The sequence below is a fragment of the Martes martes genome (assembly GCF_963455335.1).
Source record: "Martes martes genome assembly, chromosome: 7".
NCBI lineage: Eukaryota > Metazoa > Chordata > Mammalia > Carnivora > Mustelidae > Martes > Martes martes.
The window spans coordinates 62,572,050-62,591,939 of NC_137894.1; the positions used below are offsets into that span (position 1 = coordinate 62,572,050).

The window sequence follows — 19,890 nt, forward strand, 5'->3', positions numbered from 1 at the left end:
CAGGCTTCCTGTGGAGCAGAGAGCCTGACGCAGGGCTTGATCCTAGGACCCTGAGATTATGATCTGAGCTGAAGACAGATGCTTAACGACTGAGCCACCGAGAATTCCCTCAGTCTGAATGTTTTTTAATAATATTTTTTCCCAGTCATCCTATCCTGATTGTCCTAGAATCTCTAGTATACTGTTGAATAGAAGTAGCAAAAGCAGACATATTTTCTTGTTCCTGAGCATTAGGGGAAAAGCTTTCAGTCTTTCACCATTAAGTGTGTTGTTAGCTGTGAGAAACATCTATTTTCAAAAAATCTTTATCTCCAAGTAATTATAGATGTATAACAATTTGCAGGAATAGTACAGAGAGGTATCATGTACCTTTCACCCACTTTTTCCCAGTGTGTACATCTTGTATAACTATATCACAGTATCATAATGGGAAAATTCACATCATACAAGGCATGTGTATAATTCTTTGTCACTTTATCACATGTTGATTACTGTAACTACCACCATAATCAAGATACAGAAATATTCCATCTCCACAAATATTTCCCTTGGGCTCTTTCTTTTTTTAAATTTAAGTAGGGTCCAGTGTGGGGTTTGAACTCACCACCTTAAGATCTAGGGACTGAGACATCCAGGCACCCTAAGATACTTCTTTGTAGTTAGGCCTATAGCCCTCCCTCTCACTCTTCTTAGGCCCTGGCAACTGCTAATTTGTTTTTTATCTCTACAATTTTGTCATTTTGAGAATATTATGTAAATGGATTCATACATTTTGTGAATTTTTGGCATCAGGCAAGTTTTAAATTCAGGTTACTTCTTTGATTTTTTTAAAAACACATTACCCCTTGTTTTATGGATACAGTAACTTCTTAAGTGTTTCTGAAGATAATGAAGTTTTAAAAAAATGTTTATTTCCTACATATGTTTACATCGAGAGCCCACTTCTTCTGAGGTTGTTTGCTTGGTCTTCCTGTTACATGTTGCAAGTTTTTGAGAGGTTGGTGATGGGTAAAAATGGTTTGAATTACACATACCACTTAAAAATACTGATTATTTTTCTTAGTTTTCTTAATTGTTTCTTTGGTAAGTATAATCATTTAATTTTGTTTCTTTGATTTTAAAATAGAATCTTATGAAGTCCTTGATGATGGTGGTGGTAATGTTTTTCCCTGAAAAGCATTTGTAAAGGCAATGACACAATAAAACTTTTACCTTTACTGCCGCTATTATTTTGTGTGTGTGTGAGGAATATTTTTTTATTTTGGTCAAAGTAATACATACATGCACATCCACATATAAGTCATACAATCCCACAATTGTATGTGTATATGTATTTACACAGAAAGGTAGTTCCATATGTGCACACATACATACTCAGAAACAAATCAGAACACTCAGCAATTTTCTGCCACATAACTTTTCTGTTTGTGATTGGTGCTGCCCAGTAGACAAATTATACTTTGAACCTTTTTAGCTTTTATCCCTTCCATATTATCTGTTGATTTAATATGGAAGATGAGGACTTGTTTCATTCATGCTACACCTTATATACATATGTGCCTACCCACTCCTTCCCTTTCTCACATCCTTACTCGGTATAGCCTAAGCTCTAGCAGAGTTGTAACAGAATTTTTATGGCTTCCTATATCTATATGGTTTTTTTCATGAAACATTTCCTGAGCACCTCCATCTTCCTGTTTCATTCTGGACTGTTTAACCCTTTCTTGGCCTTCCTTTTACCATTTTCCTTTGGATTTCTTTTATCATTCTTGATCTGGAACTTCTGTACCCTGGATACTGTCTTGGATCTTTTTAAAAAGTTTATTCTCTTGGGGCGCCTGGGTGTCTCAGTGGGTTAAGCCTCTGCCTTCAGCTCAGGTCATGCATGATCCCAGGGTCCTGGGATCGAGCCCCGCATCAGGCTCTCTGCTCAGCAGGGAGCCTGCTTCCCCCCCCTCTCTCTGCCTGCCTCTCTGCCTACTTGTGATCTCTGTCTGTTAAATAAATAAATAAAATCTTTAAAAAAATAATAAAGTTTATTCTCTTATTTTGAAGTGCAGCTTAAAACTTCCTGAGAAAAGGTGTAGGAGAGGTAATTTACATGTCTGAAAAGTGTTTGTGCTGTATATTTGATTGATAGCTTAACTGGGTTTAGAATTGTAAGTTGAAAGTAATTTTTCCTTAAAATTTTAAATACATTCTTCCGTTGTCTTCTAGCTCCCCTCAGTATTGAGAAGTGTCATTCTGATTCTTGTTTCTTCATGATCTTTTTTTTTTAAAAAAAAGATCCTGAGATCATGGCTTGAGCTGAAGGCAGAGGCTTAACCCACTGAGCCACCCAGGCACCCCTCTTCATGATCTTTTACCTTTATCTGCAAACTTTTTTTTTTTTTTTTTTTTTTAACCTTAGTTACCTCAGGTGTTAAGAAATTTTGTGATGTGTGTAAGCTTTGGTCTTTTTCATTTGTTGTTATGCATACTCATTGGGTTCTTTTAATCTGGAAATGCATGTCTTTAGTTTCGAGAAACCTTATATTATTTCTCTAATAACTTTCTCCTCCATTTTCTCTGCTCCTCTTTTTTACCTCTATAACTATTAGTTGGATATTGGACCTCCGAGCTTAATTGCCTGGTTTTATTGTCTTTTCTGCCTGTGCCTTTATCTCTGTTGTTGTTCTTTTTTTTTTTTTTTTTTTAAAGATCTTATTTGTTTATTTGACAGACAAAGATCACAAGTAGGCAGAGAGGCAGGCACGGGGTGGGGGGTGTGGGGTGTGTGGGGGGGGAAGCAGGCTCCCTGCCGAGCAGAGAGCCCAATTCGGGGCGTTATCCAAGGACCCTGGGATCATGACCAGAGCCTAAGGCAGAGGTTTTAACCCACTGAGCCACCCAGGTGTGCCTGTTGTTCTTTTATCTAACTTTCCTTAACTCTTTGAATGAATTTAAAATTTTATGTTACTGATTTCTCTTTTTGTTTAATAAAAAGATAACTGTGAGTAATGGTACAATTCATGACCAGTAGGAAATAATTTGCTATTAGATTACACTACTTGACTTCTGCTATGTCCCTTGTTATTTAATTGGGAAGCCATGTAGATACTTTGTGATTATCCCAAATTCAAACTCTTACATTCGGTATCCAGTGCAGCAAAGATTGTGTGCAAATTGGTGAGATAGCTTGTAATGAATACAGCAGGTACTGTTTGAAGGAAAGTATACATTTGAGAATTCAACACCTAGTTTTTTGAGGTGCTTTCCTGTGGATCATGCAAAGTAACAGAATTTTTTTTGGTGTAATTTCATAGGATGAATTTTCAGGATTGTCACCGTATGAAAGGAAGAGACTGAAGAACATATCAGAAAATGCAAACTTTTTTGCTTCTCTTCAGTTGTCTGAGGTTTGTGTGGAATTTCTAATTCAGAGCAAGATGTCATTCCTCTTGCCCGTAGGTCAATAAAATACTCGTAGCATCAGGTTTCATATATCAGATAAGGGAGGGTAAAATTAGGACTGAGTTTTGTGTTTAGTAAGAGGAGGTTACCATATTTTATTGATTCTAATTTTTCATTTTAATGCTTTTGAAATTGACATCTTGAAACTGTAACTGGCAGCTCTTCCTTTTGTTGGTGCAAAAGATAATGGTGTCTTATGAATGGTTGTCTTGGATTCAGGGGAACAGGGTATGTTCCAAGTGGTTGCTTTACCTCTAAAGGATAAAGGAGAAATAGGAGGAATGGGTTGAGGGATGTGTAGTAGAGGAGTGAGAGGACAAGCCTTCCCCCCCCCCCCCAATTCTTTTTTTCCCTAAGATTTATTTATTTGAGAGGGAGAGAGAGCATGAGTGGAAGTGGGGGAAGGGGCAAAGAGAGAGGGACAAGCAGACTTCCTGCTGAGCAGGGAACCCTGGGATCATGACCTGAACTGAAGGAAGATACTTAACTAGCTGAACCACCCATGCACCTGTCTTTTTTTTAAATCTTAAAGAATAGATGAAAATGTACTTTGTATAGTGAGCTTTAAGGATAAATGGCCAGGGGCACCTGGGTGGCTCAGTTGAGTGTCTGCCTTTGGCTTGGGTCGTGATCCCAGGATCCTGGGATGGTGCCCCACGTCAGGCTCCCTGCTCAGCAGAGAGCCTGCTTCCTCTCCCTCTGCCTGCCACTGCCCCTGCTTGTGTTCTCTCCATCAGATAAATAAGAGCTTTCAAAAATGGTAATAAATTCAGAATCTTAAAAAAAAGTATAAATGGCCAATGTATGCTAATGTTTTATAATCATAACTAAATGTGTTAATTTACATTGTGTCTTCACACTGTGGGTGAAACTTCTGTGTGTGAGATCACCCTGTGCGAGGTAGCCTTTCAGGAGGGTGTGTGATATTTTCCTTCAAAAGGTAACAAGCCCTTGGCTTTATTAAATAATTACTTGATTTCTTTGATTACACATTCTCAAATATTCATCATGTGTTTGCATCTTGAGGGAAGGGTGGGTAACTTAATATAAGGGACTAAATTGTTAAGTTACTAAAAGTTGAAAAGTCATCAGAAGTTTAGACAAAGTATCTCTGATTTTGATTTTAGTTACCAGAAATTACGATTTGATTTATAGAAGTGTAATACAACTTTTCTGGAAAATATCAAAGTAGAGTTGCCTGTAGCAGAAGTTAAACGTTTTAATTCATAATTGTATATTTGATTAAATGTTTAATGATCAGTCATGTAAACTCATTAGCAACCTGGTCCAAGGTATCAGAATGTAAATACAATGTGGGGCTTGAACTCTTGACCCTGAGGTCAAGACCTGAGCCCAGATCAAGTCTAATGTTTAACCAACTGAGCCCTCAGGGGCCCCAGTTCTATAGATGTTATTATTTACTTACTTTTATTATTCATGGTTTATTTGTCTCATGTCTGTTACCAAGAGCAGGTATTGTATTTTAAGGATCTTTTTTTTTTAAATTTTTTTTTTATTTTAAGGATCTTTATTTCCTATATAGATCTTAGTTCAGTGTTGATAAAACAGCTTACTTAATATTTTATAAGGTAGTATCTTTAAATGTATGTTTTGTATATTTTGCAGTCAGCTGCAAGGCTCCGTGAAATGATAAAAAAGAGGCAGCCTCCTGAATCCAAAAGGTAAAAGATTTGGTTTATAGTGCTTATACCATGATGTATTACTGAGTTACTTATAATTTGAAAAGATGGTTACCACGGTAAAATAATAGAAACTATAATCTTAAACCTGTTGTTTCACATCTTCACGAGCATTTGCTATTGTCAATGTTCTGGATTTTGGCCCTTCTAATAAGTATGTATTGGTATATCTCATTGTTCTTTTAATTTCTGTTTCTCTGATGATATGAGGTAGAGCATCTTTTCATATGCTTATTGCTATCTGTATATTACTTTGGTGAACTATCTGTTAAGCTCTTTGGCTCATTTTTTCATTAAGTTGTTTGGTTTTTATTGTTTTAAGTTTTAAGAGTTCTTTGTATATTTTGGATAACAGTCCTTTATCAGAGGCGTCTTGTGCAAATATTTCCTCCCAGTCTGTGGCTTGTCTTCTCATCTCTTGATAGTGTCTTTTGCAGAGCAGAAGTTTTTAATTTTAATGAAGTTTACTTCATCAGTTTTTTCTATCATGGATTGTGTTTTTGGTGTTTTATTCCAAAAACCATTGGTATACCCAAGGTCACCTAGATTTTCTATTCTACAAGTTTTATAGTATTGCATTTTGCATTAGATGTGTGATCTATTTTGAATTAATTTTGTGATGGAAGTAAAGCTGTGTCTAGATTGATTATTTATTTATTTATTTATTTGGGAGAGACTGAGTGAGAGAGACAGAGTGAGCATGAGCCAAGGAAGAGGCAGAGGAAGGAAGAAGCAGGCTCCCCGCTAAGCAGGGAGCCTGATGCGGGGCTCGATCCCAGGACTCCAGGATCATGACCTGAGCCAAAGGCAGACACTTAACTGACTGATCCAACCAGGTGCCCCTAGATTGATTTTTTTTTTTAAATGTGGTTGTCCATTTGTTCTAGCACCATTTATTGAAAAGATTTTCTACATAGACTATCATGTCATCTATGAGCAAATGCAGCTCTATTTTTTTTAAGATTTTATTTATTTGTTTGATGCAGAGGGAGAGGGCATGAACGAGCATAAGCAGGGGAAGTGGCAAGCAGAGGGAGAGGGAGAAGCAGGTTCCTAGCTGAGTAAGGAGCCTGATGTGGGGCTCGATCCCAGGACCTGCGGGTCATGATCTGAGCCAAAGGCAGACATTTAACTGACTGAGCCACCCAGGTGCCCCTGCAGCTTTTTTTTTTTAAATTAAAAAAAATTTAAAATAAAAAGATTTTATTTATTTATTTGAGAGAGAGAGCGTGAGAGGGAAGAAGGTAAGAGGGAGAATCAGACTCCCCAAGGAGGAGGGAGCCCGATGTAGGACTACGTCCCAGGACTCCAGGATCATGACCCGAGCCGAAGGCCGTCACCCAACCAACTGAGCCACCCAGGTGTCCCAGCTTTTTTTTTTTTTTAACTTAATAGATTACTGGTTTATTATAAAAGGATATAACTTAGAACAGCTAAAGGGAGAGATGCATAGGGCAAGGCATGGGGAAATGGTATAGAGCATCCATGCCCTCTCAGAGCACTCTCAGTGCTGTTCTCCCAGCACATCCATGTGTTCACCAACCTGGAAACTCTTATTTTTATTAAAAAAAAAATTATTTATTGAGAGAGCGTGCAGAGGAGGGGGAGGGGCAGAGAGAGAGGGAGAGAATCTTAAGTAGGCTTCATGTCCAGTGCAGAGACTGACTTGGGGCTTGTTTTCATGATTCCGAGATTATGACCTGAGCCAAAACCAAGAGCCTGATGCTTAACTGACTGAGCCATCTAGGTGTCCCCAACCTGGAAACTCTTGAACAAATATAGTTTTATTTTTTTCATCCAAATCTGTGTACCATTTATTTTCTTTTCTTGTCTTATTGCTTTAGCTAGAACTTCCAGCATAAGGTTGAAAAGGAATGGTGAGCAAGGACATCTTATCTTATACCTTATCTTGGTGGGAATGCTTGGTGTTTCTCACCATTTAAGTATGACATTAACTCTAAGTTTTCTGTGGATACTCTCTGTCAAGTTGAGAAAGTTCCCGTCTACTGAGATTTTTTTTTTTTTTTAATCATGAATGGGTGTTAGATTTAGTTAGAAGCCTGTTCTGCATTAGTTGATGGGATCGTGTGATTTTGCTTTTTTAGCCTATCGATGTGATGGATTACATTGAATGATTTTTTGATAGATTACAATAAGTGATTTTTGATTGTTGAACCAGTCTTGCATACCTGGAATATACCCCACTTGGTTGTGGCTTGTAATACTTTTTGTATGTTGTTGGGTTCATTGTACTAATATTTTGAGGGTTTTGCATCTGCTCATGAGAGATTATTGGTCTGTAGTTTTCTTTTTTATATTATCTTTGGTTTTGGTATTAGAGTCATGCTGACCTTCTAGAATGTGGTAGGTAAGATTCTCTCTGCTTTTATCCTGTAAAAGAGGTTGTAAAGAATTGGTATAATTTCTTATATGTTTGGTAAAATTCACCAGTGAACCTATGTCAGCCCGGTGCTTTCTGTTTTGGAAGATTATTAATTATTGTATAATTTCCTTTAATAGGTGTAAGCCTATTCAGATTATCTATTTCTAATTCAGATTGTGAGTTTAGCAGTTGAGTCTTTTCAAGACTTGTCTTTCATCTAGGTTATCAAATATGTGGGCATAGAATTGTTCATATCATTCCTTTATCTTTATTTTTAATGTCCATTGGATCTATAGTGAGACCCCTCTTTCGTTTGTGATAACTGATAATTTTTTTTTATTAGTTAGTCTTCCCTAGAGGCTTATTGATTTTATTGGTCTTTTTTAAAAAAAGATTTTATTTATTTATTTGACACAGAGAGAGCACAAGTAGGCAGAGTGGCAGCAGAGGGAGAGAGAGAGAAGCAGGCTCTCCACTGAGCAGGGATCCCAATGCTGGGCTTGATCCCAGGACTCCTGGGATCATGACCTGAGCTGAAGGCAGACACTTAACTGATTGAGCCACCTAGGAACCCTGATTTTATTGGTCTTTTAAAATTTAATTTAATTTTTTATTTTTTTAAGACTTTTATTTATTTGAGAGAGAGTGAGAATGAGAAAGAGCAAGAGAGGTCACAGAGGGAGAAGGAGCGAACTTGCTGCTGAGCAGAGAGGACCCTGAGATCATGACCTGAGCCTAAGGCAGATGCTTAACTGGCTGAGCCACCCAGGCACCCCTGTTGGTATCTATCTATCTGTCTATTTATTAATTAATTAATTAGAGACCAACCAAGCACAAGCAAGGGGAGGGGCAGAGGGAGAGAGAGAGAATCTCAAGCAGACTCTGGTGAGCATGGAGCCTGACATGGGTCTTGATCTCAAGACCCTGAGATCATGACCTGACCTGAAATCAAGAGTTGGACGCTTAAACAACTGATCCACCCACATGCCCCAAATTTTATTGGTTTTTTTGAAGAACTGGCTTTTGGTTTTGCTGATTTACACCCCCCATCACCCTGCCCCCCCGGTGATTTCCTGTTTTTAATTTTATTGATTTGTTCAACTTTTATTATTTCTTTTCTTTTCCTTACTTTGGATTAATTTGCTCTTCTTTTTCTAGTTTCCTAAGTTGGAAACTTAGATGACTGATTTTTGACCTTCTTTCCTAATCTGTGGACTCACTGTTACAAATTTCCCTGTAAGCACTGCTTTCTCTGCATCCCACATATTTTATTAGGTTGTGTTTTCATTTTCATTTAGGTAAATATATTTTTTATATCCTTTTGAGATTTAACAGATTGTTTTCTTCCCTTTTTTCTTTAAAGATTTTATTTATTAATTTTTTTTTTAAGATTTTATTTATTTATTTGACAGAGAGAGAGATCACAAGCAGGTAGAGGCAGGCAGAGAGAGAGGGGAAGCAAGCTCCCCGCCAAGCAGAGAGCCCAATGCGGGTCTTGATCCCAGGACCCCGAGATCACGACCTGAGCTGAAGGCAGAGGCTTAACCCACTGAGCCACCCAGGTGCCCCAAAGATTTCATTTATTTACCTGAGAGAGAGAGAAAGAGGGAGCACAAGCAGGTTAGAGGGAGAATCAGACTCCCCGCTGAACAGAGAGCCTGAGGTGTGGCTCGATCCCAGGACCCTGGGATCGTGACCTGACCCGAAGGTAGATGTTTAACCAACTGAGCCACCCAGTGCCCTTGTATGTGTTATTTCATTGAATCGGATTGTTCAATGGATGACCAGGGACTGAGCCTATATTTTCCAGGGTGGGGTGAGAAGACAAGTTAATTACCTAGAGGATGCTTTAATAACTCGTTTGAAGGGTTGGAGTGGTAGAGAGGACATGAGCCTGAACAGAACTTGGGAGGATTCTATTTCACTTAGCGATGATCCTTAGAATCATCCCAATCTCATTCAGGATGCCTTGGGGTCAGTATAATGAGGCACCTGACTGAAAAGGTGATAGAATTCCTGAAGTTGCAGAGAAGAAAACAGGAACTTGGGATTGTCTTGACCAGGGAAACCTAAGTAAGGATGAAAAGATAAGAAAAAAAATGCAAATGTACACAAAATGCTTTCATGTAATCAGTACTTGTGGATTAGTTTTGTTTGTTTGTTTGTTTTTTTAAGATTTTATTTATTTATTTGACAGAAAGAGAAAGTAGAGCACACACTGGGGGAGAAGCAGGCAGAGGGAGAGGGAGAAGCAGGCTCCCTGTCAAGCAGGGGAGCCTGATGAGGGTCTGGATGCTAGGGTCATGACCTGCGCCAAAGGCAGATGCTTAACCAACTGAGCCATCCAGGCACTCAACCCATGTATTATTTGTTGTTTAATTTGTATGTATTTTGGGTTTTCCAAGTATCTTTATCTTACTGACTTCTGGTTTAATTCAGTTGTGTTCTGAGAGCAAACATTGTAAAATTTTCTTCTTTTTAAAATTTCTATTTTAAATTTGTTAAGGTGTGTTTTATGGTCTAGAATGTGGTCTGCCTTGGTGAATGTTCCATCTGAGCTTGAGAGGAAATGTGTATTTTGTTTTTGAGAAAAAAAATTTTTTTTAAAGATTTTATTTATTTATTCATGAGAGAGAGAGAGAGGCATAGGCAGAAGCGGGATCCCCATGGAGCAGGGAGCCTGATGTAGGCTCCATCCCAGGACTCTGGGACCGTGACCTGAGCAGAAGGCTGATGCTTAACTCACTGAGCCACCCAGGCACCCTCCCCCCTTTTCTTTTTAAGAATTTTTTTTGGGGCACCTGGGTGGCTCAGTGGGTTAAGCCTCTGCCTTTGGCTCAGGTCATGATCTCAGGGTCCTGGGATCGAGTCCCGCATCCCACTCTCTGCTCAATAGGGAGCCTGCTTCCTCCTCCTCTCTCTCTCCCTCTCTGCCTGCCTTTCTGCCTACTTGTGATCTCTCTCTGTCAAATAAACAAAATCTTAAAAAAAAAATTTTTTTTTAAAGATTTGTATTCTGTTTTTGAATGAACTGGTCTGTAGATATTTGTTTTGTCTAGTTTATGGGTGGTATATGTCAAGTTCATCTGTGCCCTTGCTGATTTGCTGCCTGCTGGATCTCTCCATTTGTAACAGGGGAGTGTTTAAGTCTCCAACTAAGATAGTAGAGGACCTATTTCTTTTTGGAATTCTGTTAGTTTTTGCCTTACATAGTTTGATTTTCCGTTGTTAGGTGCATTATGTTATGCTGTCTTAGAGAATTGGACCTTTATCATATGTACTGCCTTTATCTCCGATAACTTCTTTGCTTTGAAGTCTGTTCTGTCTGAAATTAATATAGTCACTCCTGCTTTCTTTCCATTTGTCTTAGCATGGTCTATTTTTCTCCATTCATTTATTTTTAATCTTTATGTGTCTTAAAGTAGATTTTTAAAAAATTCTATATATTTATTTGACAGAGAAAGACACAGTGAGAGAGGGAACACAGGCAGGAGTAGTGGGAAAGGGAGAAGCAGGCTTCCGGCTGAGCAGGGAGCCCGATGTGGGGTTTGATCCCAGGACCCTGGGATCATGACCTGAGCGGAAAGCAGACGCGTAACGACTGAGCCACCCAGGTGCCTGCCCCCAGAAGCTTGCTCTGTCTCTTTAAATTGTGTTGTTTGTCTTTCATTGTGCCTTGTAATTTTTTCTTGATAGCCGGACATGATGTACTAGGAAAAAGGAACTGTTTTAAATAGACCTTTAGTAATGTGTGGAAGGGGAGAGAAAGCGGTTCTATAGTCCTGTGATTAGGTCTCAGTCTTTTAGAGAGCCTTTGTTTCTGGGCTGTGAACTTCGTGGTGTTTTATTTTCTTTCCTCCCCTGTTAGGTGGGAGAGGAGGGTAAGAGTGGGCTGGAGTTGGGTATTTCCTTTCTCTGAGGTTAAACTCTGATAATACCTTAGCAGATTAGGCTCTGGTTAACTAGTTCTCCTGAGGGCAGGCCTTGTTAAGAAGAACAAAGTGCTCTGGTGTATTTCAAAATGGTTCTTTTCCCCCTCCCACTGTGGGAAGCATGAGGGGATTTTTCTCTGATATTTACTGAAGACCTAGTTGAGTTCCTGGATGTAAATCTCACAAAATACTAGGGGTGAGTCCCCCTTGAGGGTTTATTTTTTTAAAAATACTTTTTTAGGGGCGCCTGGGTGGCTCAGTGGGTTAAAGTCTCCGCCTTCAGCTCAGGTCATGATCCCGGCGTCCTGCGATCGAGCCCCACATTGGGCTCTCTGCTCAGCGGGGAGCCTGCTTCCTCCTCTCTCTCTGTCTGCCTCTCTGCCTACTTGTGATCTCTGTCTGTCAAATAAATAAATAAAATCTTTAAAAAAAATACGTTTTTAGAGCAGTTTCAGTTACACAGCAAAATTGAGAGGAGGGTACAGAGATTTCCTGTATATTCCTCTGCCCCCACACATGCATAACCTTCCCCATTATCAGCACCACTCAGTGGAGTGTACATTAATTACCGAGGATGAATCTACACTAATGCACCATAATCATCCAAAGTCCGTAGTTTGCCTTAGAGTTCACTCTTGGTGTTGTGTGTTGTATGGGTTTGTACAAATGTATAATGACATATATCCATTATTATAATATATAGAGTACTTTAACCACCCTAAAAATCCTCTGTGTTCTCGCTTTTTGTCAACTTACCACCCTCAACTGTGGCAGTTGTCTTTCTTGTCTCCATAGTTTTGCCTTTAATAGGAGGCCATGTATTTGCGATCATACAGTATGTAGCCTTTCCAGATTTACTTCCTTCTCTTTGTAATAGACATTTAAGTTTTCTCCATGTCTTTTTATGGCTTGATAGCCTGTTTCTTTTTAGTGCTGAATAATATTCCATTGTTTGAATGTACTGTACTTTACATCTGTTCAGTTGAGGACATCTTGGCTGTTTCCCAGTTTTGACAGTTATGAATAAAGCTATTATATACACCCATGTGCAGGTTTTTGTGTGGACCACTCTGGAGTTTTTAACTTGTCCATGCTGAGCCTCCAGCATCTGGTCAGTACAGTTCAGGTTTTCCTGCCTTGGCGTTGGTTCCCATTGTGGTTTTTGTTCTTGACTTTCTGTTCCAGTAAGCCATGACTCCTTATATTTGTCTGTCTCTCCAGTATTGAGGACAGAAAGCAGTTTGCACTGTGTCCTTGCTTCTCTCAAGGATCCTAGAAGAGTTATTGATTTTTTAATCTGTTCACCTTTTTACTTGAAAAGACAGGGTGGTAAATTTCAAGTTCCTTATTTGTGGAACAGGAAACTGGAAGTTCTGAACTACTTTTTTAAAATGAAAAAATAGTGCACAAAAGAAGTAGGGTATGTATATGATTTTAAAAATTAAACTATATGGAAGGAAATGCAATGAAACATTTAAATCTCTTTTACAGGGGTGCCTGGGTGGCTCAGTGGGTTAAAGCCTCTGCCTTCGGCTCAGGTCATGATCCCAGAGTCCTGGGATCGAGCCCCGCATTGGGCTCTCTGCTCAGCAGGGAGCCTGCTTCCTCCTCTCTCTCTGCCTGCCTCTCTGCCTACTTGTGATCTCTGTCTGTCAAGTAAATAAATAATAAAATAATATTTTAAAAAAAAAGGCATGGAAACATATATGTTCAATTAGAATCAGTGTAGTCGTGTACATATATTTTTGTAATGTGTGAGTATATCTATGAGATACATTCCTGGAAGTTATCTCTTTAATATTAACAAATACAGATCACTGTTTCATAACTTGAATTTTTTCCCCTCACTCCTTTAGGAAAAAGCCAAAGAAGAGAGAAAATGGGACTGGATGTAGAAGGTCAATGAGATTATTAAAAGTAGATCCTTCGGGAGTGTCGTTACCAGCACCCCCAACCCAGCCGACAGTAATTGCAGATGAAAATGTAAGAAAGTGCAAAAACAATATATTACTCAATAAAATACTGAAAATTTTGAAATGTTTGAAACTAGATTTTAAAGGTCATTAAATTTCTTTAATAGGTACTTCATTAAGTACATACTTGACTGATTCTTGTTTAATGAGTAAGATTTCAAAATGATAAAGACTAGTTTGAATTCTGTATTTTTGCAGGCTTACATGCTATGGAGTTATGGGTAAATTACTTAACCTTTCTGAGCCCCAGTTTTCCCATATTTAAAGTGGCAACAGTATAGAAATTTCAAAGAGGATTTGTGGGAGTTAAGTGAAATAGTATCTATAAAGTTCTGTATACTGTGTTAAGGGCTTAGTAAGTAAGCAATAAATGGTAGTATTAATGTTATTAATAATGCATAATATGTGATAATGGTGATGGTCCCTTGCTGTAGTATAACTTTGTCCTATCAGTGAATAGAGTTTTACTTACCAAGTTTATTGTCTAAATAATATTTTAATGATTTTTTAATGCAAGTGCACCCACTGTTTTTAATACTTTTATCTAAGTGCTTAATTATACTTTAGAAGTATTTAGATTGGTGCTTTGGGAGCTAATTACAAATTAAGGTGCTTGGGAAGAGTAGCTTTCCAGTCTTTCTGAAGCCTCCACCCATGGTAGATGTATTTACATTGAACTCATTAATGCCACACAACTGAAGCAACACTTGTGAAATAATGCTTAATACTGCATGTGATGTACTTTTTGTATTTTCTATTCTTTTGCTTTTCATTCAAACATTGCTGGTTATAATACATTGAAATGATTTCACGATGCATGGGTTACAACCTGTGATTTAAAAAAACACTGGCATAAAATAATAACATTACTCTGAGTAATGGAATTGAACCAATCTGAATCCATTCCTAGCAACTCCTGTTCTTGGCATTGTAACTTTTGACAAGGTAACTTCTCTAAGTTTCATTTTTATCTCTTTAAAATGTGGTATCTCATTCACTGGATTATTATGAGGATTAAATAGGGTAATATATATTATTAGTTTACAGGATACACCTGGCAATCATTCGCTGAACAACTGTTTTTGAATGCTAATGATGTGTCACCTATGTTGGTACTGAAAGTAAAGTACTAAAAAACTTACATTCTAGGGCAGAGCAATAATCAACCTGTTTTATTTCTCATTTTAGTCTATTTTCTTATTTTTTATAACAGCCTTTGTTACCTCCTGGGCCTTTAGAAATGACTCCTGAAAATCAAGATGATGACAGTGAACTATTTAAAAGATTTCTACAGACTTGGGCAGAAATGAGCAAGGTATCACTTGGGAGGGCTTACAGCTTTTAGGATTATCTGTTAAGGAAATTTCAGTACATATATTAACTTAGTACTTTGGTCTTTTTCATTGTTTCAGACAAGTATTAAGAATACTGAGAAGAAGTTAGTTAACATTAAAAGGTGAGTTAAAAATCCCATGCCTTTGATTTATATTTTCTACAGTCTTTAAATTATAAAGATTATATGCTATTACAAGAAGTTTTGAAAATGAGGTGAAATGATTACCTATAATATTTCTACTCTAGCATCTGTTGTTTTTGTATATTTTCTTCCAAGTATTGCCATATGCAATACCACTATGATACGAGTTTCCTAAGTGCTGGAATTTTATCTCAGTTAACCAAAATGGTGCCTGGTACATAATATATGTTCACTCATTATTTAATAAATGAGTGAATCCATGTACATTTTTAGTTTATTCTAATGTATATATAAATTTGCATTATGTGTTTCATTAATATTATAGTTACAAAACATTAATATGTTACTAGAGTCTTTAAATTTATTGATTAATTGCATACTATTTCATTTACTTAACTTTTTCTGACTTCGTTGGTATTTGGAATTATTTTCAGTTTAGCTTTGTGTGGTTAGTTGCGTATTTAGTTATATGTGTAGATACATTAAAATGTGTATGTGTGATGGTGGGTTAATTCTTCAGGATAGATTCCAGAAGTGAGATGACTCAAGTATTAATGGACATTTTTCTGGCTTTAGTATACATTACTGAATTGTTTTCTAAAATCTTTTTCTTCTAAAAATCTCATATGAATTTACTCTGCCACTAGCACTGTTAGTGAATGTATGTTTTAACTGCAGCCTGCTACCTTTTGTAAGTGAAAAATAGTATCCCATTCTTTAATTTGATTTCCTTGATTATTAGGAGGTTGACTGTTTTCACTAACTGTGTCTCTTTTATTTTTTGAGTCATCTTTTAGTTATTTTGACTACTGATTGGTTTTACTTCTAAAATTTAACTCCTTTTCCTCAGCTATAAAGCCAATTTAAGTGGCATGGTCATTAATGAAGATACTGTTCATAAAGTCACCAGAGGTGCAATATTTTCTGTGGCTCTCCACCCATCAGAAATTAGAACTTTGGTGGCAGCTGGGGCCAAATCTGGGCAAGTTGGACTTTGGGATTTGGTAAGTTAATTTTTTGAAGGTAATAAAGTTTGACTGAAATAGTCTATAGGAGAATGGCCTACAGCCACGTGTTTTATAGATGTTACTTGAGATTTATAGTTTTGTACTTTGTGATTCCAGATTTTAGAAATCGAGAAATTTTTGTTGGGTTTCTAGAACTTAAACATTTTTTATTTCAATATTATTAGTCATCTGAGCATAAATTAATTGCCAGGAAACGGTTATACCTTTAAATGTAAATATGAAAAGATCACACAAAATTCTTAGTTTTCTGTTGTGTTTATATTTATTTATTTATAATATTTTTATTTATTTTTGTGAGAGCACGAGAGCAGGCAAGCATGGGCATGGGGGAGGGGCAGAGGGAGAAGCAGACTCCCTGCTGCATAGGGAGCCAGAGGTGGGACTCGATCCCAGGACCCTGGGATCATGACCTGAACTGAAGGCAGGTGCTTAACTGACTGAGCCACCCAGGCGCCCTCTATTTATTTTTTTTTTAAGTTTTATTTATTTATTTGACAGGGGAGTGGGAGGGCAGAGAGAGAGAGATACCACAAGTAGGCAGAGAAGCAGAGAGACAAGAGAGGGGAAAGCAGGCTCCCTGCTGATCAGAGAGCCTGGTGTGGGGCTCGATCCCAGGACCCTGAGATGATGACCTGAGCCAAAGGCAGAGGCTTAACCCACTGATCCACCCAGGCGCTCCATCCCTCTAACTATTTTTAAAGTTTCTGGGGCACCTGGGTGGCTCAGTCGATAAGCATCTGCCTTTGGCTCAGGTCATGATCCTGTAATACTGGGATCAAATCACCACGTCAGGCTCCTTGCTCAGCAGACTCTCCCTCTCCCTCTGTTCTTTCTCTCTCTCTTGCTCACTCTCTCAAATAAATAAATAAAATCTTTTTTAAAAAATCTAAAAATAAAGTTTTCAGACTGGGAAAAGTATCTTCCTAGGGATCTGCTTAGGGTAATCCCAATCGGGGCGCCTGGGTGGCTCAGTGGGTTAAAGCCTCTGCCTTCAGCTCAGGTCACGATCCCAGGGTTCTGGGATCGAGCCCTGCATCGGGCTCTCTGCTCAGCAGGGAGCCTGCTTCCTCCTCCTCTCTCTCTGTCTGCCTCTCTGCCTACTTGTAATCTCTGTCAAATAAATAAATAAATCTTTAAAAAAAAAGAAAAAGGATAATCCCATTCATTTTTTATGAGTTACAAACAGACACTGAATTCCATTCATTGTCCATATAATTCTCCATGGATTGATTTTGGTGGTTACAAAATTGAGAAAAGCCAAGTTAATGTTCTTGAATTTATTTTCTTATTGGCAAAGTAGGACAAAGACCTGAAAAAGACCATAAGGACAGTTAATGGAGATGAATATACTATGGTAACTTGAAGCTGGTTAGGGTTAATAAACAGATTTTGTGAGAAGAAGAAAGAAATAAATACCAAATTCTCTCTTGTTTTTGGAGCATAGGTTCTTCCTTAGTTTGATAAAGTGAGTGAGCTTGGGAGGTAAAAGTATTTGGTAAATAAAACAAATAGAGAAGTGGGAAGAGGACTAAAAATAGTATAAGGTAGTACAAGCTAAGAGATGAGTTTCATGGGTCGGAGTTTGACCAGCCTTCTTGCAGGTAAGCTAAAAAGAATGGGAGTAGAGAAAAGGTCACTGGTTTTGAAATTGGGGTACCATTAGTTGAGAGAATAGCTTCAACAATGAGATAAGGAAGGAACACAGACTTTGATAGAATAAAAAAGAATAGGGTAGTGGAAGAAATGAAAGCAATGGATAAAAATCAGTGGTTGAAGAACTCTGAAAAGGAAAAATAGAAAATTAGCATAGTCAAGTGAAAATCTTTTCAGGGTAGATTGATTTGTACAGAGTTGAAGATATGTGTAAAAGTCCCTTTGTCATGTCTTTCCTGGTGGCTCCAAAATCTGTATTACTAAATCTCTGTAGTCTGGTATCTCTCTCAACTTTCTAATTGTCCCGGACACTTGGCTATCATGTTAACAGCTTGAGTAAGTCTAAAATGCAAAACTTTTGCTGTCCTGTGCTCTTCCCCCAGTTCCTCTAGTTTAAAAAAAAAATTAACTTGGAATCAGTTGGTTAAGTGGCTGCCTTTGGCTCAGGTCATGATCCCAGGGTCCTGGAATCCAGCCCCGAGTCAGGCTACCTGCTGGGTGGGGAGCCTGCTTCTCCCTCTCCCTCTGCCTGCTGCTCTGCCTACTTGTGTCAAATAAATAAATCTTTGAAAAAAATTTACTTGATTAACACATAATTTACCTATTATAAAATTCACATTTTAAATATACAACTCAATGATTTTTAGTACATTTATTACTGAGTTGTGTAACTATTCATACTCTAGTTTTAGAACATTTTCATCATTCCTAAATGTTCCTTGGCTATTTAGATTTAATCCCCCAATTAATTACTCTCGTTCCCAGGCAGATCTCCATAAATTTGCCATTTTTGGACATGTCATGTAAATAGAATCATACAGTATGTGGTCTTTTATGTTAACTTTTTTCTTGTAGAGTAATGTTTTCAAGGTTCATTTATGTTTTAGTATATATCAATATTTCATTCTTTTTAAATTGTTGAATAGTATTCCATTGTATATCACATTTTGTTGATCCACTTTATCACTTAATAGATATTCAGATTGTTTCTACTTTTTGGCCATTCTGAATAATGCTACTATAAACATTGGTGTACACATTTTTGTTTGGATATGTGTTATTTCTCTTGGGAAGATACCTAAGGGTATAACTGCTAGGTCTTAATGGTAATTCGTTAACATTTTGAGGAACAGCCAAACTGCATTCTAAAATGATTGCTTCATTTATTATTCCCACCAGCAATATATGAGGGTTCTAATTTCTCCACATGCTCACCAGTATATATTATTGTCTGTCTTTTAGAATATAGCCTTTCTGGTGGGTGTGAAATGGTATCTCATTGTGGTTTTGATTTGTATTTCTCTAATGACTAACAATGTTCAGCGTCTTTTCATGCCATTTGGATATCTTTGGTGAAATAGCTATTCAACTCTTTAATCAATTTTTAATTAGGTTGTTTGTCTTCTTATTGAATCAGAAGAGTTTGTGAATTCTAGATACAGATTCTTTCTTAGATATGTTTTGCAAATACTTCTAGTCTTTGACTTCATTTTCTTTTTTTTTCTTTTTTTTTTAAGATTTTATTTATTTATTTGACAGAGATCACAAGTAGGCAGAGAAGCAGAGAGAGAGAGAGGGAGAAGCAGGCTCCCCGCTGAGCAGAGAGCCCGATGTGGGGCTCAATCCCAGGACCCTGAAATCATGACCTGAGCCGAAGGCAGAGGCTTTAACCCACTGAGCCACCCAGGAGCCCCTACTTTTCTTCATTTTCTTAATGCTGTCTTTTTTCCCCTTAATGCTGTCTTTTGAAGTGCTAAAGTTTTGAATTTTGATGACGTCCAGTTTATCAAAATTTTTTAATGGATTGTGCTTTTGGTGTTATATCTTAAAAATCTTTGTCTAGTCCCAAACTTCTTTTTTTTTTAAAGATTTTATTTTTATTTATTAGAGCACAAGTAGGGGAGCAGCAGAAGGAGGGGGAGAAGCAGGCTCTCTGCTGAGCACGGACCCCAGTGAGGGGCTCCATCCTAGAATGTTGAGATCATGACCTGAGCCAAAGGCAGTTGCTTAACCAACTGAGCCACCCAGGTGCCCCTGGCCCCAAGCTTTTAAGAGCTTTTTCTGTTTTTTTTTTTTTTTTTTTTTGTCCTAAAAATTTTATAGTTTTCCTTTTACATTTAGTTTGCTGATTCATCTTGAGTAATTTTTAAATATGGTGTGAGACAAGAGCCCAAATTTATTTTTTTGTATATGAATATCCAGTTGTCATTTAAAAAAAAGATTTATTTATTTATTTGTCAGAGAGAGAGCACACAAGCAGGGCGAACAGCAGACAGAGGGAGAAGCGGGCT

General features: G+C 37.7%; 1 protein-coding gene across 2 annotated transcripts in view; it reads left to right on the plus strand.

The window, feature by feature from the left end:
• Nucleotides 1-19,890, plus strand: part of WDR76 (WD repeat domain 76) — a 62,617-nt gene that overhangs the window by 10,607 nt on the left and 32,120 nt on the right. For both annotated transcript variants that reach the window (XM_080808194.1, XM_080808193.1), the window contains 6 exons: nt 3,306-3,398; nt 5,080-5,135; nt 13,325-13,451; nt 14,655-14,756; nt 14,854-14,897; nt 15,769-15,922. In XM_080808194.1, the coding sequence (XP_080664320.1) occupies nt 3,306-3,398; nt 5,080-5,135; nt 13,325-13,451; nt 14,655-14,756; nt 14,854-14,897; nt 15,769-15,922 (576 nt within the window). The remainder of the gene's footprint in view (nt 1-3,305; nt 3,399-5,079; nt 5,136-13,324; nt 13,452-14,654; nt 14,757-14,853; nt 14,898-15,768; nt 15,923-19,890) is intronic.